The sequence below is a fragment of the Brachycentrus maculatus genome, unplaced genomic scaffold, assembly GCF_059751285.1.
Source record: "Brachycentrus maculatus isolate JH-2025_06_01 unplaced genomic scaffold, ASM5975128v1 h1tg000324l, whole genome shotgun sequence".
In the NCBI taxonomy this organism is placed as follows: domain Eukaryota; kingdom Metazoa; phylum Arthropoda; class Insecta; order Trichoptera; family Brachycentridae; genus Brachycentrus; species Brachycentrus maculatus.
In genome coordinates, this window is record NW_028281073.1 from 68,813 (window position 1) to 82,144 (window position 13,332).

Sequence of the window (13,332 nt, forward strand, 5' to 3'; positions counted from 1 at the left end):
TGACGTCACATGGAACAATGATGACGTAGATAATACAATGATGACGTCACATGGAAAAATGATGACGTAGATGGAACAATGATGACGTAGCTGGAACTAATATGACGTATCATTGAACTTTGATTTGACATTGAAGCATGGAACTATCATAACGTAGCATGGAACTTTGATGACGCCACATGTAACAATGATGACGTAGATGGAGCTGTGATGACGTCACATGGAACAATTTTATTTTAAATGTTAACTATTTTTCTGTGTGTATCTTACTCTCAAAAACATTATTTCACCGGGTGACTGCCAAATAAAACAATTGAAATATAAAACCCTATTTTATTTCAAAGGCATTTTTACAATTAAATCAAAACAATCTATAATATAAACAATCAACGTCAACCGGTGCGAGGCGTTGAAAAGTTTGGAACCACTGCACTGTACACTGTGAGGTGAGGCCACTAAAAAGGTTGGGGGACACTGTACTCAGTGAGGGGAGGTCACCAAAAAGGTTGGGGATCCCTGTGTAGGGAGGGGCCTTCACAAAAAAGGTTTAGAACCAATGGTGACCACACGTAGCATGGAAGTATGATGACGGATGGTCACTTAAAAGGTCGGGTACTGCTGATGACCACACGTATCATGGAAGTATGTGACGTAGGAGAGAACAACCATGACGTCACATGGAACAATGATGACAGCTTGGAAGTATGATGACGTAGCATTGAACAGTGATAACGTAGCACGGAAGTATGATGAGGGGAGGTCATTATAATGGCCGGTGACCGCTGGTCTAGCAGTCGCGCGCCGGCTGCCAGCGCAGCAGCGCGTCCAGCTGGCCCTCGATGGTGCCTACCTCGCGGCCGGACGCCAGCAGCGCCGCCTGCCGGCGCAGGTTGTCCGCCAGCGCGGCGTGTGCCCGCAGCCCGCGCCCCGCGGCTCCGGCCTGCCGCCCGGCGGCGCCCAGCTCCGCCTCCAGCCGCGCGCAGCGGCGCCGGCCCTCCTCGCGCGCCTCCTGCAAGGTGAGAATGTCGAGGAATAATTGAATATCGATGAATATTTGAATATCGATGAATATTAGAATATCGATGAAAAATTTAATATCGACGAATAATAAATTGGCAATGAATATTGAAATATCGATGAATAATAGCTTATCGATAAATAATGTCGATGAATATTAGAATATCGAAGAATAATAGAATGTCAATAAATAATAGAATATCTATGAATATTAGAATACTGATGACCATTGGATAGTATCACCGATGGATCTAGAATGGCACTGAATAAATCAATGTTATTGTAAAATAGAATATTGATGACTTTTAGAATATCAATGGATAATAGTGTCGATAATAATAGAATATTATCATATCGATGAATACTGTCATTGATTATTAGAGTATCGATGAAGTTTAGAATATCGATGAATACAAGAATGATGATCAATAAATAGCATGTCGATGAATAATAGAATAGATTTATATTATCCACTGACACTTCGTGATGGAATTGCATTTTTAATTTATTATTAGATTAAAACCAATATTTTTAGCTTTTCCACTTTTTTATAAAAAATTGCGCTGTATTATTAAAAAAGTGGAAAAGCTAAAAATATTGGTTTTAATCTAATAATAAATTGAATAATAGAATATCGATGAATAATACGGGTTTTCATATGTGTGAAATATTTGTTTGGACCCACGGATTCCATTTCAAACGGATAAATAAATCGGATATATTTTCAAATAAACATTGATGAAGAGTGAAGATCTCACTAACACATGCAATGCAACGCCTTATGAACAAGTGCTAGAAGAAGAAGACTCGGATGCATTATACTGATGGACGGGTTGGGTTACCTTCTCCGCCGACCTGGCCTGGGCGAGCTGGTCGCGCAACGCGCCGAGCTCCCTGCCGGCGGCGGCCCTCCAGGCCTCCTGGCCGGCCCTGGCCTTCTCCGCCTCGCGCTGCAGCCGCGACCGCTCCTCGCGCTCGCCGGCCAGCTCCGACTCCTTGGCCTGCAATGACTCCGTCATAGGTACGTATTTACAAGATCAACATTGCTCATGGCGGACAGCATGCTTCTTGACACCCACTGTCAATTAATTTTTTATTTTCAAAAAGACTCTCCATCACAAGTACATATATACAAGATCAACATTGCTCATGGCGGACAGCATGCTTCTTGACACCCACTGTCACTTTATTTTCATTTTAAAAAAGCCTAGACGCTTCTTGATGATCCTAGGGGAAGGAGATGTCATTTGTTACTGCAGACCAATCCACAGGATTGAGACAATATTCAATATTTTAATATTAGATTGATTCAATATTATGTTTCAGATTGCATTATTATATTTTTTTTAAATACATTTACCGCTTCACAAGCGTTTTGAAATTAAACACAAACAATGTGTGTTTTCTATTTTGTTTCTATCCCATTTAACTGGACCATAGAAACGCGTGCCCGAATGCAACTATGTATTTTTTTCATCAAATTTTGATGTTTATATTTCAAACAACTACAAGAATTCAAAACTAAGGTGTTTTATGACTCACGGGAGAAGAGAAATCAGTTATAGACACTGTCAACATAATATATTATTAGATTAAAACCAATATTTTTAGCTTTTCCACTTTTTTTTATTTGACCAGCGACCGGGTTTCGTCGTTACCGACATCATCAGACTGGTGGGAGGCTATACAAATTGTTATGTTATATATAAAACAAGGCAGGAGTTGATAACCATGATTTGATATAATTTTATTGAGAAATTAATTTAATTTGAGTGAATTTAAGTATTGTATGATATTAAAAATGTTTTTTTTTTTTGTACCAGTCTGATGATGTCGGTAACGACGAAACCCGGTCGCTGGTCAAATAAAAAAAAGTGGAAAGGCTAAAAATATTGGTTTTAATCTAATAATATATTCAAAATGCAATTCCATCACGAAGTGTCAGTGGATAATATAAAACTGTAAACATAAGAAAGCAAGAGTACTTTAGGCATTTTATGAGGGGAGACAAATAGCGAGTAAGAGGTATTATATTACAAGGCGGCGTGGAAGGTAAACGCAGCATAGGAAGAAGGCGTATATCCTGGCTCGGCAACTCCGCGTATATTCTGGTTCCGCTGCAGCACTGGGGCGCTGCTCAGAGCGGCTGCAGACTGACACGATGATTGCCAACCTTCAGCGTGGAGTACTCTGGCCGTTGTATGAGGGGAGAGAAATAGCGAGTGATAGGTATTATATTACAAGGCGGCGTGGAAGGTAAACGCAGCACAGGAAGAAGGCGTATATCCTGGCTCCGCTGCAGCACTGGGACGCTGCTCAGGGCGGCTGCAGACTGACACAACGACTGCCAACCTTCAGTGAGGATGAGACTATATCTACCTGCAGTTTGGAGGTAAGACTGGACACCTGGCAGTCCAGTTTGACACCCTGACTCCTCAAAGCGTTGACTTGCGACAGCAACTTCAGCTTGTTTTCCACCAAGCTTTGTGTCGCCTTGCTGGAAGCTTCACACTCGGCTGTCTGCAATAACATTGACTCTTACCACTCTGTAGGCCAGACATTCTGGCCCGTATGATTCTAGTAGGCAGCTCCGTGGGCCACAATGCCTGGCCCGGCGCAGGTATAGCTTTAATCACTGATTTCTCTATCACCCAAGTATATTCTACCAAAAAATATTTCAGATAAATACAGTTAATCTTAATTAATCATACGAATTGCCAGACAGAGGGTACCAAAATTAGGGAACCAAAATATATACTTGAATGGTAGAAAAACGTCGCATTTTGTTGATCAGAGTAGCTGATCAGTTATGAGAAAAAATGTTCAGAGTGGAAAAGGTTAATTATACAGGTAATTTTTACTTCAAATTGAACGCCTTAAGGTGGAGACTGACTGGAGCATTTCGTCGTAACATAGCTCACAGCGGGCATCAGCAAGCATCCGAAACTATGGATGGAGCGCTCGGCTCGCCGTACTGACTGCCTGAATGCCCGCATCGTAACATGTTACGTTACAACGAAATGCTCCGGTCAGTCTTTACCCTTACGTGTGTTATTTGTGATTTGTGTGTTTTACTGGGAGGTGCTTTCTTGTGTTATGTGAGTCCAATAAGTTGTAACTTATTGAACGTTTCCTCTGTGGGACCCCGTCTCGGAAATTTGAGTACTATTTTCATCACTGATTCATGGGTGAACAATAACACTATTTAATGATGCATTACCAGTAATAATAATAATAATAAAACCCTTATCCGCACCCCAATGGTGCATAGGGCACTGTGTCATACTAACGCAGTGTTATCTTAATCGTTTACACATGAAGGAAAGGTGATCAGCCCTCCGCTTCAGGTACCAGTCCAGGGTGATATTGAATAAATATTACAGTGAAAAAATCACTTATATTTATTTTACCTCCCTTGGGAATCGAACCCGGGACCTCCAGAACGGTAGCCGAGCGTGCTGACCATTACACTACGGAGGCGGACAAAATTATTACTATTACCAGTAGCAGTAGAAATACAATTTACCTTCTTTTTGAGTAGTTCCTTTGATTTACCTAACTCATCTTGTAATGATTTCACCTTGGCTTGGAGACTTTTCACCATCACTTGTTCCGTTTTCGATCTCTCGACTGTAATCATAAAACAATGAGACGTCTAAGCATAGATGAAGAAGAGTACGTAAGTCTGGGTATTCACAAAGCTCACGGGTCATCCATGTTGAAATGTTAACATGTAAAAATAACTCCCGAGTGGAGAAATCAAGATTTGTGAACGAGGATTTGGACACGCCCAAAATGTTGCGAATAAAATAACTGATCAAGTTGTACAAAAAATCGAAAATCATGTTTTCAGGTGTCTCCCAATATGTAAGATAATTCGGTAAGGATCTTGCACAGATTTAAAAAAAAAAGTCTGCAAAAAAAAGCTCCCATAGCTCAAAGCTCAAATCAACCATAGATTCTGCCGCGAACTCATATATCGTAGTCGTACAGGAGAATGTGACCAAGTGCATTTTTTTACAAAAAACGTGATTATTGACTATTCGATATCTTACTAGCTTAATATTGCTCTGAAAAAAGTCCAAAAAGGATTTTAAACTTGGTAGTATTATTATACTATACTGACTTGTTCAAAATAACTAACTGCATTGATGTTTATTTTCTTGCCAAGCAAGAGTGACTTAAATGGCCCTCCTGAACATTTTACGTTTTGTCAATTGGTCACTTTCTCCTGTACGACTACGATATGAAGAAACGTGTGAATTGTATCATATCTAAGAGTGTCTACACCTAGTTATTTAGCTAACGCTCATGACGTCACGAAAAGTCTACCCTGACAAGGCTTTTCCCTCGGGCCATTCATCTTTCTTTATCTCGGTCATCCTGACAAGCTAGCTTCGCAGGCATACCGCATCCGGTGTACAATTGTTTTGTCAACGTTTCATCATGCCTAATTCTCAATTTACCCCTTCGCATGTTGTTTGTTGAACTCCGCCATTGCCGGTCCCAAGCCCGTATGAGCAAGGAGGAGGGTTTATAGACTAGGCTAGCTACCTATCTATAAATAATAAAAAGGCTCATAGAACCGCCGCAAAAGCCTCGGACAAAAGACAGATCTGGAAAACGACCCATGCAAGGGCTAGGACATCGAGAAAATGGAATGGCATGTTGTTTGTCTTTACCTGATTTTGTCAGTGCAGAAATGTCATCTATGGACTTGTTGCTGCATTTGAATGTCGCGTCTGAACGGTTCCGGTTCAAGTCCACGGAGTCCCCGCTGTCTAGTTTGGCGTTGGCCTTCCGCCTGATGGAGTCCTTGGTGTTCATCAGGCTGATGACGCTCTGGTTGTACTTCTTCTGCCCATCCAAGACCTGCGACATTCAAATTAATCTCGTATTTGTATGATATTAAATTTACATTCAGAAAGGCAATACCGAATATCAATGTTGAATGCCGAATATCAATGTTAAATACCGAATATAAATGTTGAATGCCGAATATCAATGTTGTGCCTTTTTGAATATAGCAATAAAACACTTGTACGAGACTCTGATTATATTTCTTCTTCTCATTCAAAACCCGTCCGCTTCCTAAGTGGAGCATATGGAGTCCACTGTCTCCAGGCTTTTCTGTTGGCTGCCAGCTCTTTTGTATCCTCCCAAGTCAGATCCACGTCCCAAAGTTCTGACGAGAACTGCCGACGAATTGTCAGCAGTGGTCGTCCTGGGCGGCGCGAACCTGATGCCTTGTAAAATAGGCATGTTTGATGGCGGCTCTCGAGAGGCATGCAGAGTACATGGTCCATAACAACAAAACATATTAAAAATTAAACACTAGTATTAGATCACTAATTGAGTTTTATTTCACACGACTTGTTTTGCAAAGAGACATTAGTATGGCATTCTATTCTCTCCGCCTACCCCGGCGGATAAACAGCGTGACGGTTAGTTAGTCAGTTAGCTGGTTACATATTTTCTTCAAACCAAGGTGGTATGACCATCAGTTGAAAGTAATTGACAATCAAGAAAACACTGCATCAATGGCTGTTTCCTTTTCATAGATTCTATGCGAATAGGGGTGGAAGGAAAAGAAGAAAACTTGTAAATCGAGGCATCAATCCATTACCTTCATCATGCTGTCGACATCATCTATATCTGAGTACCATCAGTTGGTAAAGTAATTTACAATCAAGAAAACACTGCGTCAATGGCTGTTTCCTTTTCATAGATTCTATGCGAATAGGGGTGGAAGGAAAAGAAGAAACTTAGTAAATCGAGGCATCAATCCATTACCTTCATCATGCTGTCGACGTCATCTATATCGGAGTACCCCTCGATGCTGTCCAGTTCAATTTTCCCAAAATCCTTCATGATGTTGAAGACATCACTGGACTTGGGGTCGTAAATATCGAAACCTCTTTTTTTGGTCCTGATCTTGGCACGCTTTTCCAAGAGGCGATTGACGCGGTGGTCGCTGGCTCTATCGGCCGACTCTTCATCGGACGATTGGAGCGATGTGCTGTCGGAGTTGCGGTACGCGTCGAAACAGCGTCCGACGTCTGTGGACTTGGACTCCTGGAGCATCCGGTCCGAATCTCTGTTGGTGGAGTCTGGCGTCACCAGATCTTGCATTGACTTCTCTTGATTTTTCTGTAATAACATAATCTTAGAATTTTTTTTTTTTTTTTTGACATCTCATCAAAGATGAAGAAGAATATGGAAGTCTGGGAATTTACGGGGCTGACGACCGTCATAGGTTGGTTTAAGTGATCACTTTACACACGTGTAACATTCACCAATTCTACCCATTATTGACAACCACACCACTCAAATTCATGGAAGTTCTGTATATATGAACCAATTTAGAAACCTTACAGAACTTCCAAGAATTTGAGTGGTGTGGTTGTCAATAATGGGTAGAATTGGTGAATGTTACACGTGTGTAAAGTGATCACTTAAACCAGCCTATGACGGTCGTCAGCCCCGTCAACGCCCAGACTTCCATATTCTTCTTCATCTTTGATGAGATGTCAAAAAATAATATGAAAATAACTCCTGTAATTGGAGATAATCCAGATTTTGTGAACAAATATTTGGACACACTCAAAACGTTGTAAATAATCTTAGAATAATGCAATGATCTAGACAGGCGCCGTGGCGTGGTCGGGTAGACGCTCAGCTGCGAAACTGGCGTTGCGGGTTTTATTCCCACCGATTGCAAAATAAATTCAAGAAAGATTTATTTTCAACTGGTCTGGGTGTTTGTGATGTATTTTTCACATTTACCTTCCCTATCCTTAATATTCTACCTGCAGACAAGCATCTAAAATAGATACTTTGCGGGTTATTCCTTTTAAAAAATTGTGAAATTCATATAGATAAATGTTAAATTTATAAAGATAAATGTTAAATTTATAAAGATAAATGTTAAATTTATAAAGATAAATGTTAAATTTCTAAAGATAAATGTTAAATTTATCTAGATAAATAAGTATGCTAGGTTTTCACATTTTTGACATCTCAACATAGATGAAGAAGAATATGGAATTCTGGGCCTTAACAAGTTTATAAGGCTTACGATCTGTCTTAGGCTGATTCAGTGATCACTTTACGCACGTGGAAAATTTACCATTGTATATTAAAATAAAAGCATTGTTGACTTTGTAGTATGTTAATATAACGCTCTGCTTATCATTCATCATTCACATTGTGTAATACCACTTAAAAACACCACTTCATGACTACCGGTTTCGGAATAAACATTTCATCATCAGGTTAAATGCCTACATTTGATCTCAAATGTCTATATCTCTGCTTACTCTTACGGGGAAGTGGCGTGATAGTTGGTCATTTAGTTTATACATTTGTAGACCTTGATGTAACCTTGTCCTCGTTTATGATCAAGATTACGCTGTATCAAATCTATTTATAAACATGTGTTATGAATAATTAATTTTTTAATTCACTTTTAAAATATTCAATTAATTTTTTTTTAAATACCACGATGTTGTCAGCCCTTTTAAATAATTCTTCCGCTTTACTTTCCAATTCTTGATTCAATATTCTAAATTCACTCTCTATACTCATTAAATCTTGAGACAGAGCCATTTTAACTTGAAAAATATATTTTTAAACGTTTTATTTGCTAATCAATTACGATAGAAATAAATAAATAATAATAAAATGGCTACAAAAAGTTTACAAAATTGAATGAAATTGAGTTTGATCCGTATATTTTTGAATGTTGATCCGTAACAAAAGCGGAAGCAACGGTTGCCAAGGTAACAAAAGCGGGCAAAATCGTCACCTAGAAATATTTACATATATGCTAAATTGACCTTTATGTTTATGCGCGCACTGGCTATAATCGTAGTTGGAAAATATTTTGTGGTTTTACTATAGCCTTTATGGGCTTTTAATTAATTTATTGAGGCCGCAGCAATTTTTTGACAGCATAAATTTGTATGTAAATCAAAGTACATAAAGGCTATTTTCTAAGTAGGCCATCATCATTCCATTTCCTGATCTAAAATCTTTTTATGACCTATGTCATCACCTTCAAATTACATTTGAAGCTTGGTAGTGTTGTGAGGGAAGAATTGACATTACTAGACAAGGTAAAAGCGTGCTAGAAAGAAATCCACATACATTTTTGTACCCTTAATTTCCCCCCTCTTATTTGACGGTGAAACTTATTGCTAGTACTTTTATATATGACGGTTGTGTTTTATTGAATGCTATATATATATATATATATACTAAATTAGGTGATAAGCTTGATTTCTGTGACCATTTTTACTTACAATGTAAGCAGGGCTGAAATCACGTCAAGTTACATTACTTTGTTTATGTCTGACATCATTCTCTTGTTCAGAGTGTCTTTACCAGTTTACAAAAATTCCTTTACATATTAAGGGTGTTTTCTAGGCGATAAATTTTAAGCTCACAAACAAACAATGTATTTATTTTTTTATTATTTTTAAAAAATATATTTAAATAGTGTCTATCAATGACTAATATTATTTTCTTCATACATTTCGAAAAAATCCTCCAAAGAACCGCCTTAAATAAAATTGCATGTATTTTAAAATTACTGACTACAATGTATAACTTCAAACCTCAGTTTCATAAATTCATCTTTAAAAACATTATTTAGAAGTATTGCAAATTTAAAAAAAAAAACTATATGTAAATTGAGGCATAGCTTTATTTTAAAAGTAAAATTTATTTTGACTGACAAATTTCTTCTTCTTTCAACCCCTCAATTTTTTAAATAATTATTTATTAGGAGAACATCCAACGGAGAACATAAGGTAAGATACGTATATAATAAAAAGCTATTTATGTCTCACAATCTGCCAGATAATGCATAGGGCACGGCATCGTGTTGATAAGGTGTTTTCTTATTTATTGACTTGGCGTTTAATTTGTAGAACTCCATTTTAATTTATGTATTAATTTTAAATCAAACACAGATTTTTTGAGTCTACTAAGTTGCATTTTATTAACAAAAAACACATAAAAAATTATATTGTGACAATTGTTTCGCCTTGTTAGGGCATTATCAAACGAATGTGAAGATCAAATGGACTACGGTCCTTGTGTAGCTATACAGTTCTAAGTGACAGTTTAAACATGTGCAGCAATAATTTATGGGAGACAACAGTCGCTAATGGGGGATGTAGGTATGTACCGTTATATTTGTTTTCTGGGAAAGGAAGAATTTATTGATAAACTAATAATTACATCAACATATAAAAATTCTTAAAAATAATATTACCAACAATTGTATTAAAATCTCTAAAATATGGCTATGTCAATAAATTCTTAACGCCAAAAAATACCATTTTCATTTTTATTATTAAGCTTATAATTTGACCAGATAATTTATTTACAACATTTTTATTGTGTCCAAATACTTGTTCACAAATTTTGAGTGTGTCCAAATATTTGTGAACAAGTATTTGGACACACTCAAAATGTTGTAAATAAATCACTATTCGGTGAAGAAAGCCTGGCGGGTGCGGGTGCAGGGAAGTAAGGGCACTTGACTTGCACCCAGAAGGGCGTCTAGTTAGAATGTTTAGTTATCTAGGTTTAAATCTTTCCATAATAAAAAGTGGCTATTCGGTAATGCTAGTCATTTCAACATCTCACAAGGCACTGAAGACATTTTTTACAGTAAAAAAAATACATAAATCATTTGACGTTTGACGTGGCTTTCTAAAATTGATATATTGCATACACAAAAGACGACAATACAAATTAGTTATTTATGTCACGATTTATATTTATACAGCACTTCAAATATATATTTCATTGACAATATGTAACAATGATTAAAGAAAACACTTCGTTTTTTACCACTTTAGTTTAATTATAGACTACATGTTTCAGAAGTTAAACTTCCATCATTCAGGTCTGTATAATAACAGACTCAGTATAATCATTCAGGTCTGTATAATCTGTTACTATACAGACCTGAATGATGGAAGTTTAACTTCTGAAACATGTAGTCTATAATTAAACTCAAGTGGTAAAAAACGAAGTGTTTTCTTTAATCATTGTAACATGTCTTACCACAAAGTTAATACCCAAACAATAAATAAAATGACAATATGTAATGTTAGCTAATACATATTTTTATTATCAACATTGTTAAGGACATCACTCTTTAACTCTATGTGGCATTTGACAATGGCAAGATTATTATTAAAATAATTTCACTTTAAATCGCTCATTATCTTATTAACTCCGCCATTGCCGGTCCCAAGCCCGGATGAGAAAGGAGGAGGGTTGGTGTGCAAGGTTAGCAGCCTACATACTTTAAAAAAGATCCAACGCTCACAGCAAAGAGAACTTAGCCTCGGACAAAAGACCTCTCTTGGACATGACCAAAGCGCGACAACGGAAACGATTATGGAAAAGACGAAACACTGTAAGACTGGCATGCTGGAATATTATATCATGGAACAAAAGGGACCAAGAAATCATCATAGAACTCAACAACCATAATATTGACATATATGGAGTGTCAGAGACCAAAAAGAAAGGACAAGGAACGTCTAAGTTCTCCAATTATATATTTATATATAGTGGAAAACAGAAAGATTATCTTATTATAAGCTTAAACGGTTTAAAGCAAATAGCTTCTTCTTCGTGATTAGTTAGTTAAATTACTTACGAAAAATTCAATTTAGCTGGATTTTTAGTATCGATTTCAGAAGTCAAGTATTATTTTAATTAGTCTTGGGAAAGAAGCTGCTTGTTTTGAAACTGGCCAATATCAAAGTTAAAAGTTATTTTATTAGTTATAAAATAGAAAATCAAATAATTAGTAAGAATAAAATCTGCTGATGTCAGAAGTTGTATGAATTTTCAAATATCTAAATTACTAGATACTGCTATGAGGTGGTTTGAGAGACGGAACAATTAATTTGAGTCGAAATAATTTTCATTTCTCATTTTATTTGGCTTTTTTTAAATTAAAATCTATGATTGAATTTCCAGAAAATATTTTTCTGTAAACGTATGGCTATAGTATAACTCCATATAATGGTACAACCATGTAACTTAGGAATATATATCGCTCACTCCTTTTAAGAACGTCATAAATCAAAAAAACTTGATTTTTCAGGAGAACGTTTTTAAAGTTCAAACATAAAATACAATGTATTAAAAATAAATATCAATCCACTTATTTAAGTTTTTACTGTACAACAGATCTTTTTAGGTAAAACCTGAATATTTTTTCTCCATTTGAAAAATATTTAGTATATTTAAAAAAATAATTAAACAATACCTTTTCTTCAAAATGCAAAAACAACACTTTCTGCCCTGTAGCGGGTAAATATTAAGTTAAAAATATGCCTCTTTTGCTGGGATATAGTACATTTTTTGGGCATTACGAAAACATGCACAACTCAAAATTGACATTTTTTGATTTATGACGTTCTTGAAAGGAGTGAGCGATATGCGAGGTTATATTTAGGTGAAAAAAGTGGTTTGTTTTGATTTTTCCCATAAGGATTTTTAACCTAAAAATACCTGATTAGTTGGAATAATCAAAGTTCTACTGTACACATTATATAACATACAATTTAATATAATTGTAGATTTAAAAAAATAAATAATTTTTAAGTGAATTTACACATAAAATTAAAATAATACCTATTACGTATACAATAATGGATTTTTTTCATTGTGTCATGTAAACTAAGTTCATGAATGTGGAGTGAGTGCTGATCACTCTGCCTTCGTGTAATCATAATTAAGTTATCACTGCGTTGCTTTGATGCGATACCCTTGGGTGTGAGTGAAACTCATGAATTAAAATACACAACATAATGTTTTTTTTGTTAACCTTCTAAAATAGTGCAAAGTACATTATATTTTGTAAATGTAAGTGTTCCATAAATTGATAAAATATCTATAACATGTTACAATGATTAAAGAAAACACTTGTTTTTACCACTTGAGTTTTATTATAGACTACATGTTTCAGAAGTTAAACTTCCATCATTCAGGTCTGTATAATAACTAAAAAATAAAATTGTTCTATAAATAAGGAGAGGGGAAAGTAAGGGGAAGGGGTTAGTCAAGGGGCGGAGTTTGAAAACAAAGGAAAAATGGAAAGCAAAGGTGAAGAATTTTGAAACAATATATTATTTAATAAATTATTATTAGAATTTAGGTTTTTTTGGATTTCTAAATTTTCAAGATAATTCATAATTTGGCCCTTATATGGAACATGGTGTAATAATTTTAATTTATGAGAGTGAAATGAGTGATTAGTATCTATTATTACACCTTGTT

The 13,332-nt window shown here is 36.1% G+C and overlaps 2 protein-coding genes across 3 annotated transcripts in view; one reads left to right on the forward strand and one right to left on the reverse strand.

Moving 5' to 3' along the window:
* LOC148304329 (uncharacterized) overlaps window positions 1-13,332 on the forward strand; it is a 53,982-nt gene that overhangs the window by 27,159 nt on the left and 13,491 nt on the right. The window lies entirely within an intron of this gene.
* LOC148304330 (uncharacterized) lies at window positions 327-8,765 on the reverse strand. 2 transcript variants are annotated; one of them, XM_088268442.1, is made up of 7 exons: window positions 8,518-8,765; window positions 6,811-7,167; window positions 5,700-5,889; window positions 4,544-4,647; window positions 3,397-3,537; window positions 1,860-2,018; window positions 327-1,009 (listed from the first exon to the last, which is right to left on the reverse strand). In XM_088268442.1, exons 1-7 carry the CDS (start codon window positions 8,623-8,625, stop codon window positions 788-790), a joined length of 1,281 nt encoding a protein of 426 aa, XP_088124568.1. In that variant the 5' UTR covers window positions 8,626-8,765; the 3' UTR covers window positions 327-787. The 2 variants fall into 2 exon arrangements, with proteins under 2 accessions (XP_088124568.1, XP_088124569.1); XM_088268443.1 differs by lacking the exons at window positions 6,811-7,167; window positions 8,518-8,765 and adding an exon at window positions 6,644-6,767.

Bases quoted from the DNA above. Each gene is read 5' to 3' on its own strand.
- LOC148304330 (XM_088268442.1), bottom strand. From the start codon at position 8,625: ATGGCTCTGTCTCAAGATTTAATGAGTATAGAGAGTGAATTTAGAATA. The intron at 5,890-6,810 runs GTAATGGATTGA...TGAATGTCGCAG, and splicing joins ACGTCGACAGCATGATGAAG to GTCTTGGATGGGCAGAAGAA. The intron at 4,648-5,699 runs GTAAAGACAAAC...TTATGATTACAG, and splicing joins TTCTGCACTGACAAAATCAG to TCGAGAGATCGAAAACGGAA.